Here is a 27,945-nt window from a genome sequence, read left to right on the forward strand (position 1 = left end):
TAGTAACATACAAACATGAACACTAGGAGACAGGGCTGATAATCAAAATACTAAAACCACCTCACTATCAGATAGATAGTTCTTTGCCTTTTACATGCTAGTATGTTAGCAAACAGTATGTTTAGTAATCTGCAGGCATTATTAAAGAAATATTTGTATTTTGTTACTGTTATTTGTTTGTTTTTTCTGACCGATCTGGATGAAAAAATGTATTCCACCTGCTGCCCCAAAACAGGGATTTTTATGCCATTTCCTAAATTGACTGCTGTTTTTATTAATTTTATTGTTCTTGTTTTATTGTGCTGTTGCTTGTTTTATGTGTTATGTTTTTATATTTCATTTGCCCTGATGTGCAGCACTTTGTTTTAGCTTATGTTGCTCTTTAAGGTGCTTTATAAATAAAGTTGATTGATTGATTGATTGAAATTGAAGCCTGTTTCCTACCTAGGTATCTGGAAATAACATGTTATTTCACTTAATTTCAGCCAATGTATTTTACTTTCTAGTAATTTTTGTATAAAATAATAGAAAGCTGCATCCATGTAGGCAAATATAAGTGATAACAAAACTTTAATTTGGGATTATGTTATAGAAATGTTATGTCAGCTAACATGGTTTGGATTAGGAAAAAGAGTTGCAATTTGGGAAAGGTTAAAAATATATATATACTTTTTTTTAAGATTATTATTTGGTGTTTTGGCCTTTATTAATCAGCTAAATGGATAGGAACAGCAGGAGGGAGAGGGGGGATGACACCAGTAAAGGGCCACAAGTTTGAATCCAACATGGAACACTGGAAAGGACCCAGCCCACATGGGCCATACGCCCCACAAGGCGAGCCAGAAGCTTTCCCATTTAAAAATCTTTTAAATTGTGCAGCAGATTTTTCTTTTTGAAACCAAATGATTTGGATATTGCAGATTATTTATATTTTAGGATGTAAGCAAACAAATTAGCATGTGCACAAGACGGAGCTTCCTGCTGGAGACTCAGAGCTGATTTGGTATCAATCTTCTTGACACAGCTCTGGCTATACTTTTGACTTTGTTTTGTATTTTGACCAGGGATGGGCAACAAAACCCAGTCTAAAAAAAACAAGATTATGTTCAAAACAATATTATTACAGAATGTCAATTTATTTGACAATTTTATTTACTTATTTTAATTGTTTATATAATGTACTTACATACATAGAAAATAAAGCAATGTTAATTATTTTCGTCTTTTTTTTTTCAAAACCCCTGAAAAAGAACCAATAAGAGAACTGGTAAAGTAATGATTATTATAATCAATAAGCAGTATCTGTGAAAGTAGTGGTACTGTGAAAATCTTAATGATACACATCCCTAATTTTGGTCTTGTTATCTTTCCATCTGTGTAAGTGGGATGCATTCTTTCATTTACTGGCTGTGTGCCTCTGTTCCGTTGATGTCTCTATGTCCTTTTCTTCCATAAAATCTTAGAAATTTCCGCAAACACCTTAGAGTGGTGGGCAGCCGCAGGATGAAGGTCCAGAGTAAGTCTTTCACTGTATCTTTATGCATGTGTGCATGCCAATGACAGTTCATGCATAGATCAACAGTACTCTGCATGCTTATTGGAATACATGTTTGAGTGTGTTTATTAATCAGACATGCCAGCAAAACCCTCTTCCTTAAAACCTTAAAGATCATTTGATCAGTCTACACTAAAGTATTTAGACTGCTGTGTACGCGTGCATGTGTGTGTCTGTGTGTGTGTGTGTCTATGCACTCACTTTCACTTGCTTTGGAAAAAGAATTTTGTATTGATTGGGTATCAAATGCTGATTAAGTTATTGCTAGAACTCAGCATTCCATACATTTGTTAGTTTGTTGTATCCTGACACCTCAGATTTTTATGTTGAGTAAAATTTATCGAGCAACTTAACCTCTGCTAAGCCTTTTGTGATGCTTCATCAGCGTGTTGGAACTAGCATGGAACTCTAACAGTCACTAACTACGCAAGTGCCATTTGGAAATTTTCTTGTTAATCAGTGTGCCATATTGATATAACATCCACCCCTCGCTCCTCAAAACACTCCATAATTCTTCTGTCTGTCCATCCATCTGTCATTCTTGTCAACGCAGTATCTCAAGAAAACCTTCAGGGAATTTTTTCAAGTTAGGCACAAACGTTCACTTGGACGAAAAGATGAAGTAATTAGATTTTGGTGTTCATAGGTCAAAGGTCAAGATCACTGAAATCATTCTTGCAAACGCAATATCTTGGAAGACCTTGATGGAATTTCCTCAACTTTGGCACAGACATTTGAGTAGACTCAAGGATGAGCTAATTAGATTTTGGTGGTCAAAGGTCAAGGTCACAGTGACCTTGCAGTCATCTCATTCATATGGAGTCATTGTTTTAAAAACAACCTTAGGGAATTTCTTAAATTTAATTAATTAATTAAAATTTATTTAGGATAAACCTTCAAGTAGACTCAAGGATGAGCTTATTAGATATTTGTTGTAAAAGGTCAAAGGTCACAGTGACCTTGTATTCATATCATTCTTGTGAAAGTAATATTTCAAGAACACCATGAGGGAATTTCTTAAAATTTGACACAAACATTCATACTCAGTGATAAGTCTATTAGAATTTGGTGTTCAAAGGTCAGTGTCACTGTGACTTTGCATCAGTCTCATTCTAGTGAACACAATATCTGAAAGGGGCCTTGAGGGAGTTTCCTCAAATTTGGCACAAACATCTGCTTGGACTCGAGAATGAACTGATTAGAATCTGGTGGTTGAAGGTCAAAGGTCAAAGTCACAGTGACCTCATAAAACATGTATTGTCCATTACTTAAGAGGCATAAAACCCCGTGGTATATCTAGTTTAAGCTATGTGTTAAAAAAAAAGATGGATTTTGGTTTGGACTGTTGAGTTGTAACATCACCTTACAGTGACGTCACAGTGTACCGATGCAGCATTAGCTTTGATTTCTGTGCTTGATGATTCTTTAAAAGTCACTTTCTTCCCTCCTCTCGCCCTCAGCCTTTGTCGACCGCCGCACCAAGAGCTTCAGCCGTTCGTGGAGTGACCCTACCCCCGTCAACCCTGACTCGCTGCATGACTCCAGAAACAGTGAGTTGGCCCTCTCTCAATCACATTCACACACACGCGCACACACACACACATACACACACACACACACACACACACGCATACTCTACATAGTACATACATGTACTCTTTTATACAGACACTTATACACACACATAAACACAAGAGCAAATGACTTAAGAGACACTATTTTCTTTAACAACTTTATTTACTGTATATTTTCAAAATATAATCATATAACATGAAGATACATGTATAGACGTGATTGTCATTTACAAATATGCCCACTCACACTCTCCCATCCAGGTTTACACAGGTAGCTGAAATAAGAAGAGAAAAAACAAAAAAAATATAAATGAATAAAATGAAATAATAATAATGATAAAATACATTAATAAATAAATAAATACATAGGTCAAATAAATAGAAATAACCAGTCCTAGGTTATGTATGTTCAATATGTAAGTGAACCATCTAATATATAACACACATATGGAGATAGAGTATGTAAGTCACACATGGAGAAAACAATTCTTAGGTTATGTATATTCAATACATAAGTGAACTATTTTGTAAGGAACAGCTATTTTAAAACTTAATCATTCAAATGACAAGGTTTTAAAATAGTTAAAGAAAGGCAAACAGGTTTCATTATATTTCTAGTATGACCCACATACAGTATATCTGACCTCTAGTACTATCATTTATTCATCACAGAGGCAAGCGAAAGTTTCTCTGTTTCTCTTGTTTGATGACCAGAAAGGCCCTCTCTCATTGGATTACTCAAAAAGAAGTAGTAAAGGAATTGGGTTTATTGTTTTATTACATAAATATGAGAAACATTTAAATATTGAAAACCAAAAGCTGCTTAATGATTGATAAGACCAGAACATATGTCCTGGGGAAGGCGGAGTATGGTTGCACCTAGGACATTGTGGACGAATGGTTGGAAAGAGTTTTGCCAGTTTATCATTAGAAAAATGTAGGCGGAAAAGGAGAGAGCGGAATATTTTGAATTGTATCAGAGTGAGTGTTACACAAAAAGTTGAAGTGTGAATCTGTGGAATTATATTATTCCACAATTCATCTGATATTTCCTCTCGCACATGCGATTCCCAAGCAGCTTTTGTGATATGCCAGAATGTATATTTTGTTTACGCCCGCAGACACACAACATATGATGCATCACAGCTACAGACAAAAGACAAACACATAGATGCACACTTTTGCACCCAGACACAGACTGATAGATGTACTGTGACACACACATGCACTCTTATTTTAGGTTTTGACTGTCATTGTATGTCTACAGTTACAGGATGGTGTGCCTTTATCTGCATTCTGTATCTCTGTTCCTATCCTGTGTATCATTCAACCACAGAGCCATCGTCATCTTTCAGTCTGTTGCCCATCTGCCTGTTGCTTTGTGTTGATGCTGTCTGTGTTTGGCTGGATAAATAAAAGAGAGTGTTAGTGTGTCGTTTTGTCGTGTCTGCTGTCTGAGTTGAACTCCTCCCTTACTCCCATCTGGAAAAATAAAAAAATAGGTGCAAGCTTTTAAGTGGTGCACCATCCTCTCTAATCTTGTTTGTGTGTTTCATCTCACTCTTTGTGTGTGTGTGTGCGTGCGTGCGTGCATGCGTGCGTGCGTGCGTGCGTGCGTGCGTGCGTGCGTGCGTGTGTGTGTGTCTGTGCCAGGTGGCGAGCTTCAGACGTCCTCAGGGACACTAGTTGAAGGGCTGGATGAGGATGCTGAGTGGGAGGAGGAGAGGGAGATGGAGAGAGTGGCCTGTGATGGAGAGGATTTCATCCCACCTAAAATCCTGGTGAGGGTCTTGGCAATTAACCATTTAAAACCTGGGCAAAATGGTTCGATTTCTTTGAAAAACATGGGAAGAAGGCAATGAGCAACTGCTAAACAAATGACCTCGTAATTAGCAAGAAATTAGTAAAAAGTACAAAACCTTAACTGAGAATTAGCCAAACAACAACAGCAAAAAAACAAAACAAGAAAGAAAAAAACACAGACAACCCAGTCTCACTCCGAAGTCATCACATGGTGACGGTCGGGTAGTGATCATCCATGTCAACCTATGATGTTTTAGGTATCCCTGCTGCGTCAAACTTTGACATTCTGAGTTTGGAGTGATAACTAGTGCGGGAGTCTGGAGTTTGCGTCCCATATTTGTGTGTGTGTGCGTGTGTGTGAGTGTGTGTGTGTGTTTGTGCATGTGTGTTTTCTACACCTTTCTATATACCTTTTTTGCCTAACCATAATTCCTATACATACAATTATACAATGAGTACGTCGAAACAAACAATCTGATTGGTCCGCAAGACTTTTAGAATGTGCTCAAATATGCCTTACAGCACACCTGCGTCAGCACTAAGAGGATTACTCTGCCATTTCTGAATCATTGCTCCAGAAGACATGAAATAAGTAATGCAAGAAGAGGACAGCAGCAGGCCATCAAATTGTCTGTTAACAGACACTTATTTCACTGAAAACACAGAGATAATTGTTCAGGATACTAAGCATCTGGTCTGTGCATAACATGAAAACTGAGCTAAAACAGATTAGGCAGAGCTAAAACAAAAGCATTAATTAAACAAACAAATCATAATATGTTGTCAGTTGTTACTATTAACAAATTAAAGATGCTTGTAGAACTGTTGTATAAAAGCGGCCTTGTGCCTACGACTGAATCACACATGATTAACTCTCGTGTGATATTGCTTAATTACAGCACACCTGACCCATCGCTAAGAAGATTACGCTGCCATTTCTGAATCAGAGCTCCAGGAGACATGGAATTATTACTGTAATAATGCAAGTAGGGTTAACACAAAGACTTAATCAGAATAAACCACCATGTTCTGCAGATATGTATAAACAATGAGAAAAAAGTGACATTTGTGTGTATGACCAGAAAACAGCAAACTAAAAACCACTCAGTCAAGATCTAGGCATGATGGGAAATATAATATAGTGATTGGGACCGCACTGAAACGTGAAAGGCTAAACGGCATCAAGAAACAGAATATTTTGCTAGACAACACCATTTTATTAAGTTTGGAAATGATGATACCTCCAGCTTTTTTCATTAATTTTGACTTTGGACTTTACGTTGCTCTTGAGTTATTGGAAATGTTTGTGATTCTCTGGCATCCTCTATCAGCTGTGCCCTGACACGGAGCAACTAGTTTAAAAATACAGGCAAAGTTTCTGTAGTGTAACGGGTGTGTTTAGGACCCAGATGCAGTACACCAAAACTCTGTGGTGGTCGGTAATAACTTTTATTAATACCAACACAAATAAAGTTCAGCTTACAGATAGTTAGTTCGTTCTTCAGGCGGAGAGCCCAAGCAATGTCTCTGGGTTTCCCACGAAGAGGAGAAACGAAGCCTGTACCCACTGTGGCTGGGGAGGAGGAAGCCCCGTAGCACAACGAGCCGACAACACGTGTGGAAGTGTCGTCGGGGGTCGAGCAGAGGAATGGTCGAGGGCAGGCAGGGGTTCGGTCACCAGGAAATCCGTCCGCGAAGGCAGCAGCACTGACAGGAAACAGGCAGAGGAACAGGTAGAACTCCTCGGAGACGTCCGATCCAATCCTGTCGTCGTTGGAAGAAGGATCGTCCTCCAGCGGAGACACGGGAGCCCCCGTGGAGGTCCCCAAACCAGACGCCCCGGAAACAGGAGGAGGATGAGGAAGAGAGGCAGGGGACCCCCGTCCCGAGACGACACGGGAGGGCTGGTCAGGATGCAAACGGTGAAACTCCTCCACCAACTGGTCATCCAGTATCTGCCGGGCCGGCACCCAAGACCGCTCCTCTGGACCGTATCCCTCCCAGTCCACGAGGTACTGCAGACCCCTTCCTTGGCGACGGGAGCGAAGCAGGCGACGCACTGTGTAAGCCGGAGCCCCATCGATGAGACAAGGAGGCGGAGGTGGCCAGGAGGCGGGCTGCAGGGGGCACTCCCTAACCGGCTTGACCTTGGAGACGTGGAATGTGGGATGGATGCGCATGGAGCGGGGCAGATTAAGTCGAACCGCCACCGGGTTGATGACCTTTTCGATGGTGAACGGGCCAACGAACTTGGGGGCCAGCTTCCGGGACTCCACCCTCAGGGGAAGATCCCTAGTGGAGAGCCAAACCTTCTGTCCTACCCGGTACGGGGGAGCCTGGGAGCGGCGACGGTTAGCTGCAGAGGTGTAACGAGCAGCAGCTCGCAAGAGTGCAGACCGGGCTCGGGACCAGGTTCAGCGGCAGCGGCAGATGAAGACCTCTACTGACGGATATGCAGTCTCCTTCTCCTGGGCAGGAAACAAGGGGGGCTGGAAGCCGTACGCACACTGGAATGGGGAGAGTCCAGTGGCAGAACTGACAAGGGTGTTGTGTGCGTATTCCACCCACAGGAGCTGTGAAGACCAGGAGGCAGGATGGTTGGAGGCCATGCAATGCAGTGCTGTTTCCATTCCTTGGTTCATTCTTTCTGATTGTCCATTGGATTGTGGGTGATAACCTGAAGACAGGCTGGTGGATGCTCCCAGGAGTTGACAGAACTCTCTCCAGAATGCAGAAGTAAACTGGGGTCCTCGATCGGAGACCACGTCGGAAGGAAGACCGTGCAGTCGGAAGACGTGTACCAACAGCAATTCTGTGGTTTCTTTGGCGGAGGGGAGCTTGGGCAGGGGCACAAAGTGCGCCACCTTACTGAATCGGTCTACCACTGTCAGGATGGTAGTGTTCCCTCCCGACAGTGGCAGACCAGTGACAAAGTCCAGGGAGATATGTGACCAGGGACGATGAGGTACAGGGAGTGGTTGTAGGAGGCCGGCAGGAGCTTGGTGGGGTGTCTTGTTCTGATTACATACGGGGCAGGCATTGACAAAGTCTCTCGTGTCCTTGTCCAAGGTAGCCCACCAAAATCGCCGTTGAAGGACCTCCTTAGTGCGAGCGACCCCCGGATGACAGGTCAGGCAGGAAGCATGAGCCCACTGCAGAACCTCTGATCTGAATTCCTGAAGAACGAACAGACGGTCCTGGGGACAAGAGCTGGGGCCCGGCTGGTCCTCCTACGCCGACATGATCCGCTCCTCGATCTCCCAGGTGAGAGCGGCTAGGAGGCGAGAAGCTGGAAGAATGCTGTCTGGATGGGATGAGTCCTCTTCCTCCTCCACCAGAAACTGCCGGGACAGCGCATCAGGCTTGACATTGCGGGAGCCGGGTCGATACGAGAGAGTGAAGAAAAATCGGGCGAAGAACAGAGCCCACCAGGCCTGGCGAGAATTCAGTCTCTTGGCGGATCGAATATACTCAAGGTTTTTGTGGTCCGTCCAGACGAGGAAGGGAACTCTGGTGCCCTCCAACCAATGTCGCCATTCCTCCAACGCCAGCTTGACTGCCAACAGTTCACGGTTTCCAATGTCATAGTTTTTCTCAGCAGGAGACAGACGCCGGGAGAAGAAGGCGCAGGGATGCAGCTTCCCATCGTCAGCCGAGCGTTGGGAGAGAACGGCCCCCACCCCCACATCTGAGGCGTCGACTTCCACCACAAACTGTCTCTCGGGGTCAGGAATGAGGAGGATGGGTGCCGAGCTGAAGCGTCTCTTGAGATGTTGAAAGGCGTCATCAGCGGCCGGGGACCAGCGGAACGGAACCTTGGACGAGGTGAGGGCAGTGAGAGGAGCCGCCACTGTGCTGTACCCTCGAATGAATCTTCTATAAAAGTTAGCGAACCCCAGGAACCGTTGCAGCTGTTTGCGGGAGTCAGGCACGGGCCAGGAGGACACAGCGGAGACCTTGGCAGGATCCATTTCCATGCCGTTATGCCCAATGATGTAACCCAGGAAGGAGACAGATGTGGCGTGGAAATCGCACTTCTCCGCTTTGACAAACAGGGAATTCTGTAAGAGGCGCTGCAGAACCGTCTGGACATGATGGATGTGCTCTTCTTTGGAACGGGAGAAGATCAGGATATCATCAAGGTAAACAAACACATTTGTTTAGCAAGTCTCTGAGAATGTCGTTGATGAGGGCTTGGAAGACAGCTGGGGCATTGGTGAGCCCAAAGGGCATCACCAAATATTCATAGTGTCCAGTGGGAGTATTAAAAGCCGTTTTCCACTCATCCCCCTCTCGAATTCGAACAAGATGGTAGGCGTTGCGGAGGTCCAGCTTAGTAAAGATGGTGGCTCCTTGCAAAAGTTCAAAAGCCGAAGCAATGAGGGGGAGAGGATAACGATTCTTCACGGTGATCTCATTCAGACCCCTGTAATCGATGCAAGGGCGTAGAGAACCATCCTTCTTTCCCACGAAGAAGAATCCGGCCCCAGCAGGAGACGAGGAGGGCCGGATGATTCCGGTAGCCAACGAGTCGTTAATGTAGGTTTCCATGGCCTCCCTTTCTGGTGCAGACAGGGAGTAGAGGCGGCCCTTGGGTGGGACAGAACCAGGCAGGAGGTCAATGGTGCAGTCATAGGCTCGGTGAGGAGGCAGAGAAGTGGCCCTCGATTTATTAAACACTTCTCTGAAGTCGTGGTATTCAGGAGGCACCATGGATAAATCAGGGATGGAGCAGGAACTGGTGGATGGCGTGGAAGTGACCGGCTGTTGTAGACAGATCTGTTGACAAGATGGACTCCATGCCAGAATCGAACCCGTAGACCAGTCTATATGCGGGTTGTGACGATGAAGCCAGGGGTATCCGAGGATCAAAGGCAGGTTCGGGGACCTCAGAATGTGAAACTGGATGGTCTCATGATGTTCCCCCGATAGAGATGGGAGCGGTCTGATGAGTCACTGTTCCCAGGAGATGACCATCCAAAGCGCTGGCCGGCAATGGGCGAGGAAGAGGGACCTGCTTCATCTTAAGCTGACGAGCGAGCTCCTCGTCAATCAAATTAACATCGGCCCCAGAGTCAATGAATGTAGCTAGGGTGTGAGATCCCTCCTTAAGCAGGAGCTGGACATGGAACAGGGGGCGAGGATTGGGGACAGAGTTCTGGGAACGGCTCAGCAGAATGCCCCCCTTTACTGCTGAGCCCGCCCTTTTGCCGGACATCTGGATACGAAATGGCCGGCCTGTCCACAGTAGAGACACAGGTTTCCCCGTCGTCGCCTCTCATGCTCCTCTGTAGTCAGCCGGGCACGTCCCACCTGCATGGGCTCCGCCCCTCCCTGAACTGGATCCGTAGGAAGGCCGGTGAACGCAGGGGAACCATGCTGGGTGCCGAGAACCCAATGAGTACCGCCCTCCATGAGCTGCTCCCTTCTCCTCACCTGGATGCGCCTGTCCAATCTAGTAGTGAGTTCGATTAGACCGTCCAAGGAATGAGGGAGATCGAACGAGACCAGTTCGTCCTTGATGTAGGGAGCTAGTCCGTTGAGGAAGGCGTCGCATTGGGCTGCTGAGTTCCAGTCACTCTGTCGAGCCTTTGTTCTGAAATCAATGGCGAAATCAGCAACTGTCCGATTGCCCTGCCGAGTCCCCCCGTGGCGTCGGGACCCACAGGAATCGGCCCGAACACCTTTCGCAGCTCCTCAGCGAAGGCTTGGAAGGAAGCGCAGGCCGGCCTGCCTCTCTCCCACTCCGCTGTTCCCCACAGACGTGCTCGGCCCGTGAGGTGATTTATGGCAAAGGCGACTCTGGCTCCCTCTGTGGCGAATGTGAGTGGCTGCAGGGCAAACAGGATTGAGCAGTTGGTTAAGAACGGATTGCAGCCCTCAGGATCCCCGGCGTAGCATTCAGGTGCCCCTACCTGGGATGACGCAGGAATGGGAGCAGGCTGGGCAGGACTCGGAGCAGGAGCGGCGTGCTGAGTCAACGTGGTAGCCATCTGTTGTACCTGATTAGCCAGCAGGGTTAGCGCCCATTCTAGCGCCGAGGCGGACTGGCGAGCTTCCGCCGCGTTAGAGGTGAGTTGAGCCTCGTGTTGTTGAAGCATCCCCTCCACGCGGGCTAGGCGGGACTGAAGAGCGGTGGAGTCTGCTGGATCCATGTGTGGCCAGATTGTACTGTAACGGGTGTGTTTAGGACCCAGATGCAGTACACCAAAACTCTGTGGCGGTCGGTAATAACTTTTATTAATACCAACACAAATAAAGTTCAGCTTACAGATAGTTAGTTCGTTCTTCAGGCGGAGAGCCCAAGCAATGTCTCTGGGTTTCCCACGAAGAGGAGAAACGAAGCCTGTACCCACTGTGGCTGGGGAGGAGGAAGCCCCGTAGCACAACGACAACATGTGTGGAAGCGTCGTCGTGGGTCGAGCAGAGGAATGGTCGAGGGCAGGCAGGGGTTCGGTCACCAGGAAATCCGTCCGCGAAGGCAGCAGCACCGACAGGGAACAGGCAGGAGGAACGTCGAAGCCAAGCAGAGGAGTCTTTACCAGGGAAGCCGTCAGATTTCCGGAACGCCAAAACAGAGCACGTGGTCGGGGACAGAAGGCAGGTAGGTACACTGGGAGGCAGGCGAGGTGAGCAGGTCGGGGACAGGCAGAGTCGGCTTCGGAAGATCTGGTAGGTAAACGCTGGAAAGTCTTGCATGACGCAGTGGAACAATCTGGCAGTGAGTGAAAGAGCTGGAGTGTCTTATATACCGGGTTGATTGGAGATGAGCTGCAGCTGTGGGGAGAGCAGGCTGCAGCGGTGGGCGTGGCTGGCAGGTAGAGCGGAGCAGAGGGAGGGTGAATGGAAAAATACTGGCAGTGGGGGAAGGAGGAGGAAATGCAGGAACCATGACATGTAGTCTCTAAATCTGTTTATATAAAATGTTTTTTTGTCTGCAGATATCTTAGTCATAACAAAACTGAGAAAGCTAAGCATTTCTGTGTTTATATCTGGTGTATTTATTTAGTCTGGGAAACCCCACAATCTCTTGAAAGTATCAGCACAAGTTGGCCAGCGGACTGAGGAGGGACTAGAAAATGTGTCTGTTGCTATGTTGTTACTAAGGTCCAACCTACTAGCTGGATTGGTAAACCAGAGCCCTTTAAGAGAGAGTCGCGTTCTCTCCGTTCGCTCCAATGGACCATTTTTTTTTTCAAAGATGGCGGATCATGGAGAGCCTCAATAGTTTCCGGAAGTAGCATTAATTGCTAGCAGCACAATGGAGTTACAGCATGAAGACCATTTGTGATGGACTTTAACTGGGTAAGACGTCTAAAGAATCGTTTTTCATATTATCAGCATATCTTAGCTAAATTAACATGTGCATTAAAGCATGATATTGGATTGTCTGCCGCTAAATTAGTAGATTTCCGAAGCAATAACAGGCATGCTTACGGAGTAAGCTAACAGTACTGCAGAACGCTGTACTGTATATACTGAATACATTTCGTTCGCTGCTAACAGCCTGTTAATTTAAAATGCCCTGCTCTTGAGTAATTTCTTCAAACATTAAGGAGTTAAAGGGGAGAAAAGGCTTGTGTAATTTATTTTACAGCTCAGTGTGAGTTACATGTCAGCTTTGTTAAAGATAACATGGTGCTTGATAGCGGAGTGCTATTTTGTGATATATTAGCATTGATATGGATTAAGAGTGCATATTTGAGACTAATAAATAATTTAAAAACATTACTGTAAACAGAAATGTAATTTAAGGGAGAATGTTTTTAGCTTTGTGATTCTGTTGACTCCATTTGTTTATATTATGTTACAGCTCAGCTGATTTTCCATTGACAGCAGAGGAAGGGGAAGCTGAAGGACCTGAATGAGATCACAGGGTAAATCATTTAGAAAAATGAAACATACTAGGCTTAATGGGGAATTATTCTCAATACTAAAATTATGTTGTTATATGTAATCCTGTCATTGTATATTGTTAACTTACAATAGGAGCACTGGGTGCCGGAGATACTATTTCGAAGTGGGTTATAAAAACACAGAAGGCTCTAGTTTAATGCAGTTCATTAACCTATAAATCCAGTAGAGAAGCCTAATGAAGACTCTCCTCTGGAGCGCAGATCTGACTAATTCATGCATTCACATGCAGTGGTTTACACTTTGTATTAAATCACTCTCTTATATTAACAGTAGTGTGACAACATAGAACAATGAAGTGGCCTAGACCTTTTTAAACATAATATAAAAAGGATCAATAATTGTAGGCCTATCATATGAAACACTATAGCCAAATGCTGAGGTTAGCACAGCAAAAGCTAACTTCTAAGCGAGTAATTCACTATGATGAACACAATGAACACAACTAACAAAGTTCCATAACTGAAGTTGGGGAACAAACACGCCTCATCTCCCAAAGCGGTTTCCCACCCAGGCCTATACAGGTGTGTTTAACAGCAAAAGAGCTACACAGGATTCAATGGAATGGACTCCCTGCACTAAAACAGCACCCTCATCCTGAGTGTCAGCTCCTTGTCCTCTGCAAGCCTTTCCCTATTCCTTATTTTTTATTAAACCATATAGAAGGCTTCCCAATGGTGTGCTCTTTGCTTGGGTAAAATGTTCTAATGCAGTTTTTAAAATGATAACCTCACATATTTTTTGTAGTTTTAATCTGTGGTGAGTGTAAGACTACTTCTGCTGGCTTTACACAACAACATTTTCCTCATCTGCATGTCTTTCTCTTCACACTTGGATCGTCCCCATGCAGCACGGCAAAACATGGTGGAGACTATCTGAGAGGAAACCACAAGAGAAGGACATTTACCAACTGCTTGATGTGCTATTTATGTTTCTGAGTTTATTAGATATTAATTTAATTAATTAATTGCAGTAAGTTAGTAGAAAGACAAAGACAAATAAAATACACATTTATATATATAAGCAATAAACAGCAACCTACTCCTTTACTATGGTAAGTCTGAAATATGTCAGCATAACCATATGTCATATCCACATCACTCATATTTATACTATGTAATTATACATTTTATATATAAAAGTACTATATGTATGTATGTATATATATATTTTATATATTTTATGTTTTACAATATATTTATTTTGTATTTATTATATTTATTTTTTGTATTTGAATCATATTTAACCCTTATTTAGTACTCAGTTGCTTTTTTTCTATTGCCTCTGACTCTTGAGCTGCTGAAATGCATGAATCTCTCAAGTGTGAGATTAATCAATCTAATCTAACCATGGCTGTTAACATTAATCTTCAAATATAAGCACATTTTACTTTAAAAAACAATATAATAATGAAACTACATACGATGGTCTTTGTGTATATTGTAAATCAATGCAGTTATTGACTGCTATTTAGTGAAAATCTGAGTTTTGTCTCTCTGTATAATGTATTCAAATGGCCCGCCAAACACTTCCAGGAGCTATTCGAAGCCTCCATGTGTCAGGTGACACCCGAGCATTTTGAACTTCCTTTGTCAGTACTCTGTTTATTCTAGTGCACTAGTAAACCACGTTTCATTTCACATAGGATTCTACTGATGTGACAGATTGTTTTCCAGGAATTAGTCAGGCTCCGTGTTTCCGTGGAAACAGAGATAACAGTCGATAAAAGCTTTTTATTTTGAGAGCTAATTGCCTCAAAACTACGACCAAATCACAGCCGTGATGATATATGAGCATGTTATGTGCCAGGCAGGGGCACAGTGTTGTATGTGTTTTTCTCCCTCCCCCATTGTGTTTTTTTTTTTTTTTTGTGGGGCGGCTGGGGCTCAGAGGTAGAGTGATCATCCTCTAATCGGAAGGTCAGCGGTTCGATCCCTAGCTTGTCATGTCCTCATGTCGAAGTATCCTTGTGCAAGATACTGAACCCCACTTTGCTCCCGATGCTGCGTCATCAAAGTGTGCATGTGTATGAATGATTACTACCTAGGTGGCCTTGTACAGTAGTCTCTGCCACCACTGTGTGAATGTGTGTGTGAATAGGTGAATGTAACATGTCCTGTGACAGCACTTTGAGTAGTCGAAAAGACTAGAAAAGCGCTATATAAGTACAGTCCATTTACCATTTTTCATTGGTTCCCTCCACTCCAACCTGGCCAATAATCCGTCGGAATCATCCTCAAAATAGAGTGCCGGTCTCTCTTTTGTTGTTTTTGTTCTCTGCCTGAGCTAGCTGTTTGTTTTGTGACCAGAATTGTCTTTAGTATTTAGTGAAAGGTATGTGATGAGAGGTTGTGGACGTTAGATAAGTTGGGGTAACGTTTACATTTTCACACACTCAGGAAAACTCTGTCAGACATACTAGTTTACGTGGTTGTTGCTACCCCCTGTGTTTGTTCATGAAAGCTGTTTTTTTAAAGAAGGGAGTTAGGTTTTTGTTTCTAGTTTGTTTTCTGAGGTAGTGATTTAATTGGGCCCAGTTTTGTTGTATTAAGTTATTTTCTTTGCCACAACCACCTTGTCCCATCCTCTCTCACATTTTGAGAACCTTTGTTTGATGTCTGAATGGTCACAAAATTACTTTAAATTAAATTACTTTAATGTCCACTTCTGCTCTGGTTTGTCTTTCTTGGTTATCATGTTATTGTTCCTTTGCTTTAAAGGGAACGTAACAGAGCACAACATCAGTCCCTCTCGTGTGATGTTGCTTAATTATACAACAGCTCCGACCGAGCAATTCGATTGGTCGACAGGCATTCCATGAGTGCTGATATAGGAGTACAACTTCACTGGGACTGTTAACTTTTAACTCTGCATGTATCACTCTGCTTTACGGTTGTTCAAAATCTGTTAATTAGTGTAAGAGTGAAAGTGGGATATGTTTATAGTAGGGTGTGAGCACAGATTCAAACAGTTGGCGCTGTTCACGTAGCATTGGAGTTACTAAAGGTTTTGAGGAAGCCCAGGAGGGGGCAGCTGTGCAAACGGGGTTTGGTAAACCGCCGTTCACTGGGAGTAAACAACTGTTACAGATGTTAGAAGAATGTGCAGTGAGACAGGGACACACTCATCTCACACCAACCACAGCCTGAGAGACACCAACACACACGCTGTCTGATACGATACTCAAGTTGACAGAGATCAAGGCAGTGAGTGGACACACACTGGAGCGACAAACTGTCTGATCAAACTAACTCATTTGAATCACACAGGTTGCCAAAGTGTCTGTTAACAGACTCTGATTTCACTGAAAACACAAAGATAAATGTTCATGATACTAAGCAGCTGCTCTGTGCGAAGACCGAGCTAACACAGATTAGCAAGAAGCATGCAGGAAAATGTTTACATGTTGCTAGGCAACAGCTGTCGCATCTAGCAGTTGCAAAACTATTTGTGTCGAGGGAGCCAAAAAAATAATTACATAAACAAAATATTAATAATCTGTTGTCTCTTGTTACTATTGATAAATAAAAGGCGCTTGTAGAACTGTTGAATGAAAGCAATATCACACTCGAGGTTGTGTGTTGTGCTGTATATCATCATGGCTGACTTGAAAAAAGAGCTTAAAAATATAAAATTCTGTGAAATAATTTATAAATACATAATTATGATAATCATGAATATAGATCAGTTTTAGACATTTTTCACTGGCTTATGAAAATAATAATTTTCCAAATTACTAATTTGTTGCGTATTGCGGGACATGTCTTGCCAAGTTGCTCATTGCCTTTTTCTCCCAAGGTTTAAATACTTGTGAAAGGCATCTGAATGCAGCACAAGAAAGGTGATATTGATCCAGTTTTCAAAGCATAAATTCACAAATTGACTTTGAAGTGACACAAAATTATCTTTCATGCAGCCATGTGTATTAAGTTTTTCTGCATGATTCCCATTTTACACAGCTGATATCCTCCAAAGTCCCAAAGGCTGAATATGTTCCCAACATCATTCGTCGGGATGACCCCTCCATCATCCCCATTCTTTATGTGAGTAGCAGCCATCTGCAGCTCTACACCACCATTGTATTTGGGTTTAAGGCACTGTTTGCTATATTATTTTGTTATGTCCTTTGCAGGTTACAACAAAACAAAGAGCAACATTTTTAGATGGATGAAAAAATGGGATACAAAATATTCTTACAATGAGGTCCCAGCTTGCTGTCACTGTGGTGCCACAAAAAGTTTCTGCCTACACAGTAGCTAACACCTCAGACTCCACCTGCCAGGCTCAGCTCTATATTGTCAGACTCAATTGAGCTTGCATTGGCCTAAGCTGTACTTTCTCAGCGTCATCTTAGATGCAAAGCTCAGGCTGGTAAAAATGCTGGTAAAAAAAAAGTTTTACAGGTATTCTGTCATTCAATCTATTGCACAAGTGGATATTTCAATCTATGTGGTGGCATTATCTGAAGTCAGGTGATCACCAACAATATTGGGATTCATCCTCTGGTAGTCATGTACCATATTGCATTGAACATCTATCTAACAGCTGTCAACAGTAATTTAAACAGTATTCCACCGATTTTGCATTGTGCCACTTTAACATTGTCAGATTTATAGAAATTATCAAAATGGTGCTCGTGTAGCATAGAATATAAATTGTTAAATAATAAAAAGCAGGCATAATTTTCTTCTCTTTATGTAGATAGTTGTTACCCAAGACTTTGAAAGAAGTTATGGATGAATGCACACTTCCTGATGATGGTCTAAACTAACAAACGTAACCAATGATTAACGTTGGATGCATGCAGGGAACGTGAAGGAAATTAATCGAGGTAGATTCTTCCGTAAAATATTGCAGGTACAGTACAGTTAGGATAAAATGGGAATACCTTGTTTCACACCCCTAAAATAGCAAAAAGAATTTTTTTGAGTTGAGAGTTGAACATGACACCAGCCAGTTTTTAAACCCTGCAGCCACACTTTTCCAATTTTAAATGGATAAATTTGGAGTTGCAAAACAAGTAGAGGGTTCTTATAATCTTCCAAGTATGACGTACACTAACTAAGCAGATGTTTGATGCATTGCACCAATCATTGAGGGGTGCTGAAGCTACCCCTTGGATGGCCAAAGCACCCTCTCGTAGCACCCCCGAGAATTTTTTTTAAATGTTTTTATATACATTACAAATCAAAGGATTACAACGATAAAGAAACAAATATTTTTAAAATAAAACGACTGTTGAAAGTGGCGAACCTAGTCAGACTCGTGCTGTTTTTATTGCTGAGGAAAATTGAAACAAAGCCATGGATTTCCATGTGGAGCCAGCTTTCACCAGTAACGGATTTAACAACTGGTGAAAAGCATCTGCATCTCTCAAGAGTCATCATGAAGGTGTGGGACATAAATTTGCTATGTAGACATGGAGTGAGTTTAAATAAACACAGACAAGTGGCCGAAAATAGCGACCAGCCTAGATAAGGGACATTTAGTGCTGGTTATGGAGAACCAAAAATACATGAAGGCGGGATTATTTGATCCAGAGGTGAGGAAAAAATTAGCCATCAACCCATCAAATGCCAAATACATTCACCGTGACATTCAAAATGAGTTATTTTCTGTGATGGCTGTGATGATCAGAAAAGACATAAATGACGAGGTGAAAGAAGCTGAACACTTTGCTCTTTTAGTGGATGAAAGTAAAGATGTGAGCAAAAAAGAACAGATTTCAGTTATTGTGCGGTATTTGAAGCCGGACACAGAGCAAGTGCAGGAGGAGTGCAAGTTTTTGCATTTTACTGCTGCTGATGGATAGACACAGACTCATTATTAGGCAGTGCGAAGCGCACACTCAGTCAGTGTAATATTAATGTGCAGCTTTGTGTTGGCCAGTGCTACGACGGAGCATCGGTAATGTAGAAAGGAGGTACCACAGGCAATATATAAATTGCCTGTGGTACCTCCTTTCTACATTACCGATGCTCCGTCGTAGCACTGGCCAACACAAATGCTGTACAATTTTTTTCTTCTGGGTCGGTGGTGCACGATCTGTTCATGAAAAAAACAAAAAGAACTCCAGCCAGCAGTGCAGAACATTGAACTATAAAACTTAAGTGACACACACTGGGCATGCCAGCATAATGCCATCTAGGCTGTCAAAAAATCTCTCCCCGCAATCCAGGCTACTCTGTGTGACATCATGGAAAAGCGCACAGAGGAAAAGTGGAAAGAAATGCAGAAACAGGTGGAAGATCTGTGCACAAATGCAGGAGTTTCACCTCAGACTTCACGTGAGAAAAAGCCGGTCCAAACAACTCAAACAACCTGGAGGAGTTTGTTGTGGAGGCCCCTTTAGAAAGAGTACGCTCTGAGAGTTTGGAGGATCTGAAAACACGCTCTTTCTACCCTGTTATAGACAGGTTACTGATGAAGATGAAGCAGCGCTTTTCTTCGAAGACAAATGATGTTTTTAGGGGGTTGCCAGCCTTGAGCCCGGAGCATTCCTCATTTCTTGACAAGGAGTGCATCCTGCCCATGGCTCGACATTATGGAGTCAGAGAGGAAAATCAATGTGCAGAGCTGTATCAAGTCCGCCGGCTGCTTAAGTGGAAAGAACGGGGACATAAGATAAGCACCACACATGAGTTTTTATTCCTTATAAGACCATACAGAGATGCCTTCACAGACTTGTACAAATTCCTATCCATATCTTGACACTACCCGTCACGTTGGTGAGCTGTGAGCGCAGCTTCTCATGCCTGTGCCGTTTAAAGACTTGAGGAACAGCAGTGGAGACTCTGGGACCAGCAACCTGGCACTGTTGGCAATCAACACAGATAGAACAAGGGCCGTGGACCAGGAAAAATTAATTGAATTAAATTGCTCTATTATGAAGACATTAAAGGGTAAAGCGTGTGTTTTTTTTCCCCCTACTGCTGTGTTTTAATTTGATACAGGTGATTGAGGCACACAAATGACTAAAAATAGAAATAAGAGCAAGAATTCATCCTAAATTATGAATATGATTTGGTATTACCCTGCTGTTGAGTTATAAGTTGCGGTGCTTATTGACGAAGTTTGTTTGATCTTTTTGTCCAAGGCTAAAGTGTGTGTGTGCGTAAAATGAGATGTGACGCTTTCTGCATGTGACACTTGCTGTGTGTGTGCTCAGTTGTGCGTTATTTCATTCAGAAATGTGTTTGAGGATGGCTTGTACATGTACTCTGAGCTGAATGTTACATTTTTGTTCAACAGAGAGATTTTCTCTTGCTCTTACTGGTGCGTTTTGGATTGTGTGCTTATGCATGAATGTGCGTGATGGGTGTTGGCAGCGCATGATTCAAAATCATAAATTTAAAAGCACCATCACTGAAAATATTAGCACCCCCATAGCACCTGCAATAAAATTTCACCACTGAAAATATCTGTTGCTGGTATTTTTCTCCAGAAAAAAAGAGCAAAACACAAGAAGTTTGTAGTGAGATGCAAAATTCTTTTAAGCTCTGATAAAATCCTATTACTTGTTTTTGCAACACAAAACAAGCTCATACTTATGCATTAATCAATACAGTATATGCATATCAATATAAATTGATTGGTTTCCAACAGTTCTAGCCACAAATAAGATAACAATACCGATCAGTTGGACTGTCTGTTTATTGGTCCCAACTTGGTCTTGTCACGTTACTGAAGTAGAACCCAGATGCAGACAAGGTGAGTGAGAGTGAAACACAAGGCTTTATTTTTTTATTTTTTTTTTTTGGCTTTTATTGCCTTTAATCGATAGGACAGTGTGAGTGTGAAAGGGGTAGAGAGAGAGGGGGAGACATGCAGCAAAGGGCTGAGGCTGGATTCGAGCCCACGGCCGCTGCGGCGAGGACATAGCCTCTGCACATGGGGTGCCGCTCTATCCACTGAGCCACCAGGTGCCTAACAAATCTTTATTTTTAAAGGAAATTGACTGGTGAGGAGAGGTGAGATAAGCAGGGGCCTGGGCAGAGGGTTTGGGTGACCCACTGTGGTTGTCCAGGTGCCAGAGATGGAACACTCAAATGAGAGCAGGTTGTTGGATTGGGCAACAAGATATTCTGCATCTTTTTTTCTGGGCCACATCCCTCTTAATTGGGGAGTTGCTGTAGGCCACAACTACAGTATCCTACACCACCTCTTCAATTAGGTGGTGGAGTCCAAGAGGTGATAGAAGAGGGGGCGAGGGGTGGTTGTTAATTAAGTGATGAGGCAGAGGAGGAGGAAAAGGAGTAAGCAAGGGATTGGCAGAGACTAGTTTAAGGCAGGACCCATGCAATGAGGGGTGGGTGAAGAGCATACAAGGAAGTTGCAGGCCAACAACTGTGGAATTGATGAACCTCTCCACCACAATGGGTCTAATCAATTTAGTTTCTTAGCCCTAATTTCCGTCTGTGATCTGTCATGGCAGACGGAGCAAATAGATTACACTCTAGTCTATGTGTTAACTTCCACTGGCTCCACTGCATTACTGATCGACTTTGTCTCAGCTCCGGCAGTCCAGATGCCTGCGGATCAGATATGCAAGGCTTCTATTTTTGCTAGACCCCAGAGCATTTCCCAAAAATTCAGCCGAATTGAACACAGAGCAGACAGGAAATCAGACAGCAACACAACATTAAAACATCCGGTTATTTTTCAGAATACACTTCTTGTTTACATCTAGTCATATTTCACATCAACAAAACGTCACAGTGAGCGAATCCAGGGCTGTATTGACAGGTCAGAGGTTTTCAGAGGTCACTACCAACATCATGGACGAAGAGAAGCTAATAATAGAAATGGAAAACCACAAAATTATTATGACACCACTCATCTTTTTTATAGGGACAACCATAGGAAGGAGGTGGTGTGGAACAACTTATTGGGAGTTATGGAAGTGAATGGAGTTATTACTTATTCTTATGTGCTGATATATTGTGCCTGATTCTGTAATTACCACAGGAACTCGGTCTCGTCACTCCAGTTGATCCAGCAGTGCTGCGCCGTGCCAGACTGAAACCGCAACCAGTGGGAACTGACGGATGAGGGTGCAGAGCTGTAATGCAATGCACATGCAAGCGGTTGAAATCCTGAGTAAGACTCAGATTTTAGAGGCAGATCCCGAGATGAAAACCATACCTTGTCTCCAGGGGTGTAGTTGGCAGTAGGGACGCAACAATGGTTGGACTGTTGCTGGAACCAGCTAGATGCTCTCAGCAGGGATGCACACTTGATTTCAGGTCTTGTAGCACTGACAGTGGTGTGCTTGTACAGATTGAACAGCCTTGTCCTTTTCCTCAGATGGGAAGAAACCACTGGGAAAATGATATACCAGAAGCAGAGGTCAACCGGGAGTTATGGGCATACTCCAAGGGCTGCAAAGGGTGGTTTTGAGTTTTTGATTAGTTATTTCAGCATGGCTGTAGTTTGGGGAGAGGCTGATAGTGGCACCATTGGTGGAGCAGACGGCCTCTCAGACTGTGAAGGGGATGAAATGAATTTACAGAAAAGGCTTGCACAACACAGGACTTCATGGAATCAGGGACTAACAGGCAGCCCCGTTACTTGGGTCGAGCTGAGTCTACAGCACTGCCTTCACTTTCCCTTCAATATCCCTGATGACAGCAACAGTAGCTCATATAACTGGAACTATGATGTCAGAGTAGGAGTTGCACACACTCTCGTCTCCATACAGCTGGGACAAGGCATTAGGTTTGACAGGCCTGTTGCCAGGCCTGTAGTTTTGTGTCAAGTTTAAAAGCCGATGAAGAGTGACAACCAGGCTTGTCAAGAGTTGAGATACTTGGCCGACTGGATATACACTGGGTTCTTATCAAGACCAGGAAGGGTTGCTCCGATCCTTCCAGTCAATGCCGCCGTTACTCCAATTCCAGCTTCACCACCAGAAGCTCTTGATTTCCTGCGTCATGAGTTCTTTCTGCAAAGCTGAGATGGTGAGACAGAAATGCACGTGGATTTGGCCTGTTATCCTTAAGAGAAAGTCCCACCGCACCCCAGCATCCAAGTCATTCACTTCAACAACAAACTGATCAGCAGGCTGGATGATGATGGGAGTGGAGGTAAACCAATTTCAGTGATTCTGAATTGCTGTTTCTGCCTCAGGAGACAACTGAAGGTGAAGGTATGAGCCATAATTGGGGCTACAATAGTTATGGGGCTACTGTAGTTATGGCCAAATCCCTAGTAAAAATGAGCAAAACTTTGGCTGGATCCATCTTGATATGATCTATGAGGGCGATGAAACCAAAACAAAAAAACTGCTAGAGACGAAACTTACATTTATCATTCTATAAACAAGTGATTCATCAGGACCCGTTGCAGGACTTGATCAACCTGCAAAACATGGTGAACAATAAATGGACTGTACTTGTACAGCACTTTTTTTAGTCTTATTGACCGCTCAAAAGACTTTCACACTACATTGTCACATTCACCCATTCACACAAACATTCACACATTGGTGGCCGAGGCCATCATTAATCATTCACACACACTCACACTCTGATGATGTGGCATCGGGAGCAATTTGGGGTTCAGTATCTTGCCCAAGGATACTTCGACATGTTGTCCAGAGGAGCCACAGATTAAACCGCTGATCTTCTGATTAGAGGATGACCCGCTCTTCCTCTGAGCCACAGTCGCCCCGTAGAACATCATAGGTCACTGGAAGCAGGTGGATGGGTCGGTAGAAGCAGATGGAGCAGGTCCCAACAGCTATTTAAAGAATTGCCATCAATTTTAGAACAATCATTCATGGTCACCAGGTGATGAAGCCCGCTGACTTAGATGACCCCCTGACCTTTCCTCTAACAACACCAGAAGGTCTGAGTTTTAACTTAAGTGGAGAAATATCTCAATGTCTACTTGATGGATTGGCACAACTTTTTGTGAGGATAGTCATGATTTCTGAATCAATCAATCAATCAAATCTTTATTTGTATGGCACTTTTCATACAAAGAGTAACACAAAGTGCCTCACAGAGATTAAAAACAATAACAGAAATGAAAAACATCAATGAAAATCAAGAAAAATACAGACAGCCTGACCCTCCCACCCCCACCTAGACGTACGCAACAACACACACACAATCATGTAGATATTCCCACACATATTCGCAAAGGCACCCGAACATCCACCCTTACCACCCACACACACGCACACATACACCAACACACACCAATTGTTACTAAAGAGACATGGCTAGGCACTGAGACCTGAGGCAGGGAGAAGTTATTTTGGGGGTTAACCTCACTGAGAGAGGTCACGGTCCAGCACCACTGGGCGCCGCCACAGAGACTATCCCAACCTGGGCGGACAGGAGTGCCTGCACTCAAGATGCCGAGCCCTCTAGCCACCCGGGGCCGAAACAGTCCACGGTACAGCACCCCCAATGGTGGACCAGAGACCACTCCCAGTCCGGGTAGGCTCAAGGAGGAAACACTGGAGCTAAAAACTAACACAATAAAATAAGGTAAAGAACATAAAACCTAAGAACGTAAGGGACTGAAACAGTAAAATAAGACAAAGAATACAAGTGCACAGTAAAATAGATTAAAGGTTATAACCGCTAATAATTAGATAGATAAATAAATGGGAGACTAAAAACAGTGGATAAGATAAAATAAAAAGGAGAATAAATAAATAAATAGTTAGTTAGTTAGTTAAAAGCCTGATTGAAAAGATGGGTCTTGAGCCTCTTTAAAAACCTCAACACTGTTCAGATCCTGAGGTTCTCCGAGGTTGTTCCACAGATCGGGGCCATAGTAACTGAAAGCCTCCCCATTTCTTTTTTAGAGCTAACTTGTGTATGGTTAAAAGGCCAGTGCCGAGGACCTCAGGGTCCGCGAGGGTTGATAAGGTAAAAGCAGCTCAGTTAGGTAAGAAGGCCCAAGACCTTGAGACACTTAAAACAAGTAAAAGAACCTTAAAATCAATCCTGAAACGCACCGGGAGCCAATGAAGCTATTTTAAAACCGTGTAATATGCTCCTGCCTTCTGGTCTCGGCCAGCACTCGTGCGGCCGAAGTTCTGCAATAGTTGTAAATTGGAAATGTTCTTTGGGAAGACCAGAGAGCAGGGCATTATAATAATCTAGACTACAAGAGATAAAAGCATGCATCAGTACCGGCTTGGCCTGAGAGAGAAACGGGCGGACTCTGGCTATGTTTTTAGATGATAAAACCAATTTTGCTGTGTTTTTGATGTGGATAAAAGTAAGCTCAGAGTCAAAAATCACACCCAGATTTGTTACAGATTGTGATGTTCTAAAAGCCTGTAACTTTGGTAAAAGTCTCTTCTGGCCTTCAGGACCATGACTAAAACCTCTGTTTTGTCCTGTTGAGCTGTAGGAAATTTGCTGCCATCCATGAATTTATGTCTGAAATGCAGTTAAAAGGGGCATCAGGCCCTGTGTCATCAGGAGACACAGCGATGTACAGCTGAGTATCGGCCAGCATAACTATGAAAGCTGATGCCGTGACTCCTGATGACGCCCCCAAGGGGGGAAGCATGTACAGATTAAAAAGAGTTGGGCCTCTAAATTGACCCTTGGGGAACCCCACACTTATCTCATGGATTCCTGAGGAACATGTATCCATACTTACAAAGAAGTGTCGATCTGTGAGGTAGGAGTGAAACCAGTTCAGAACAGTACCAGAGAGGCCAATTAGGTTCCTCAGTCTATTTAATAAATGTGATGGTCTACTGTATCAAGGCGGCGTGTTAGATCCAGTAGTACCAAGACAGTGATTTTATGGTTATCTAAGTTGAGCCTGATGTCATTTAAAATCTTTACAAGGGCCGCCTGGTACTGTGGATTCATCCTAAAACCAGACTGACACCTCTCTAAAATGTTATTTGTGGTTAAAAGTCATTTACTTGGTTAAACACAAGTTTTTCCAAGATTTTACTTAAGAATGGTAAGTTCGAGCACAGGTCGAGCACAATTATTAAAAATGTTAGATCTAATTGCCTTCTTCAGAAGGGGTTTCACCAATCGCCGCTTTTAAAGGAGGTGGGGAAGACACCCTGGCCTGAAGAGAGCAACCACCATGTATATCAATTGTTCCTCAAAGAATGCATGAAACGCTTTTAAAAAATGGAGGAATTGGGTCTAAGAGGCAGGTTGTGGGTTTTTACTTGGGAGAAAAACTCACCAAGTGTCCTCGATCTACCAGGGCAAAACTCTCCAGTGTTTCCTCCGTAAAATCAATGATCCGGGTGAGTAGACACTTAAAATCTGATGCGGTAAAAGACTCGATCTGATGTCATTGATTTTACTTCTGAAGTGGTCTGCAAAATCCTCACAAAGGGCGTCACTTGGTATCTTGGAGGGTCTATTAAAATTTTGCGCTTGTTAAAAGGTTGGGATTCAGGAGAAGAGGAATTTTGGGTTGGTTTTTATGGTCGCTGATTAATTTTTGAAAGTGAGAAATTCTTGCCTGTTTGACAGTGTTATTGTAGGTTTTGAGGTGTTCACGGAATATTTCGTAGTGAACTGTTAACTTTGACTTTCGCCATCTCCTCTCAGCACTCCTGCAGTTTCCCTTCAGCTTTTTGATGTTCATATTTCTCCAGGGCGGTGTAGGTTTTGTTTTAACAGTCTTCAATTGAAGTAAATACTGTGTCCAGTGTTGTCTTTAATTTATTGTTAAAACTGTCAACAATGAAATCACATGGTGCTGGTAAAATATCTGCTGGAGTGCTCTGTAAAATCCGGATAAACTTTGCAGCCTACTATGCACACATGAATGATGAATCCTTATGATGTGATAATCCCTTTTTCCTATAGCTTCACCATGAGGTTAATTTTTAACAACTATTTGGTTTTTTTGCCACAGTTTTGGTACAGATATTCATATTCCACTCAGGATGAATTGTAATAACTTTGGTGATCCTCTGACTTTTCATATTGCACCAACAGCAGGTCAGAATGTATATGTGTCCACTACACTTGACCAAATACCTCAAAAACTAAAAACAATCAGCTCCAGTTGTACTTTGTGTTTAGATTTAATTTGCAAATGTTAGCATGGTAACATACTAAAATAGGATTATAAACATGGTAAACATTATACCTGCTTAACATCAGCAAGTAGCATTGTTTTGCTAACATTAGCATTTAGCTCAAAGCAGCGCTGTTCCTATGTACACATCACACAGCCATCAGCATGGCTTCAGACTCTTGGCTTTTGACCCCCAAAACAAAGCAACGCCTATCTATGACCAATCATGTGACTGAATATGTGCATGGTCAACACGTTCTCATCCCAACTCGTCACATGTTGCACCTTTTTAGTGGATTTCCGCGTCTACATATTACATGTTAGTTATTCCTCTGTGTCTGTTGTTCACACTCCAGAATGCGGCTACCGACACAAGCACATGATGGGATGACATGGTACATGGTAGTGTTTAGGCAACAACAGCACATGCAACAACAGCATGTGGATTAGGGGAAGGAGGCACATTCTAAGGTGTAAAAAAAAACCCCATCAAATTCAAACAGGAAGCAAACACCAGAATACCAAATCAAAGTTCAGGTTTATGGGACCCATCCACCTCCCCTCCCACTTGCCCTGTAAGCACCCTCGCTCTCGGTATATTATGTTGTTAACAGAAGTGTTTCAACCTGATGCCATCCCGTATCATGTGCACATGACAGGTTCAGTCTGGCTGTGCATCAGGCAGACGCGACAGGTGCCTCCGGCCATCCACCATCATATAATAACACCACAGCCAGCACATTCTCAGCTGACATCGTCCAGCACTACTATGCACACATGAAAGGTGCCTTTTGGCGTCATGCACTCACACCAGTAGCACTGACAGGGTGGAGCTATTTGATAAGTTTGGAATGGGATTGGGCTGGTATGATTCATGACCAGGTTGACCCAGAGGAGATTTTTTTCTCCAAACCATCAGAATTAATTTTACACACATGAAAATCTCAAATTATCCAGTAATCTTCAAGTTTACTGATGAGAGGAACAACTGAAGAAATACACGTTATTGTGTAGCATAGATGTTTCATTTCACATAGCTGCAATATCCTGTTAATCAGATCACTGTCA

General features: G+C 43.2%; 1 protein-coding gene across 1 annotated transcript in view; it reads left to right on the plus strand.

Annotated features, from left to right (window-relative positions):
• Positions 1-27,945, plus strand: part of LOC121945001 (NMDA receptor synaptonuclear signaling and neuronal migration factor) — a 147,217-nt gene that overhangs the window by 95,690 nt on the left and 23,582 nt on the right. Inside the window, exons 5-8 of the mRNA XM_088077245.1 lie at positions 1,464-1,516; positions 3,016-3,105; positions 4,783-4,910; positions 16,806-16,889. Of these exons, the coding sequence (XP_087933371.1) occupies positions 1,464-1,516; positions 3,016-3,105; positions 4,783-4,910; positions 16,806-16,889 (355 nt within the window). The remainder of the gene's footprint in view (positions 1-1,463; positions 1,517-3,015; positions 3,106-4,782; positions 4,911-16,805; positions 16,890-27,945) is intronic.

Source organism: Plectropomus leopardus, chromosome 4, assembly GCF_026936395.1.
Source record: "Plectropomus leopardus strain MGB_pleo_1.0 chromosome 4, ASM2693639v1, whole genome shotgun sequence".
Lineage (NCBI taxonomy): Eukaryota > Metazoa > Chordata > Actinopteri > Perciformes > Serranidae > Plectropomus > Plectropomus leopardus.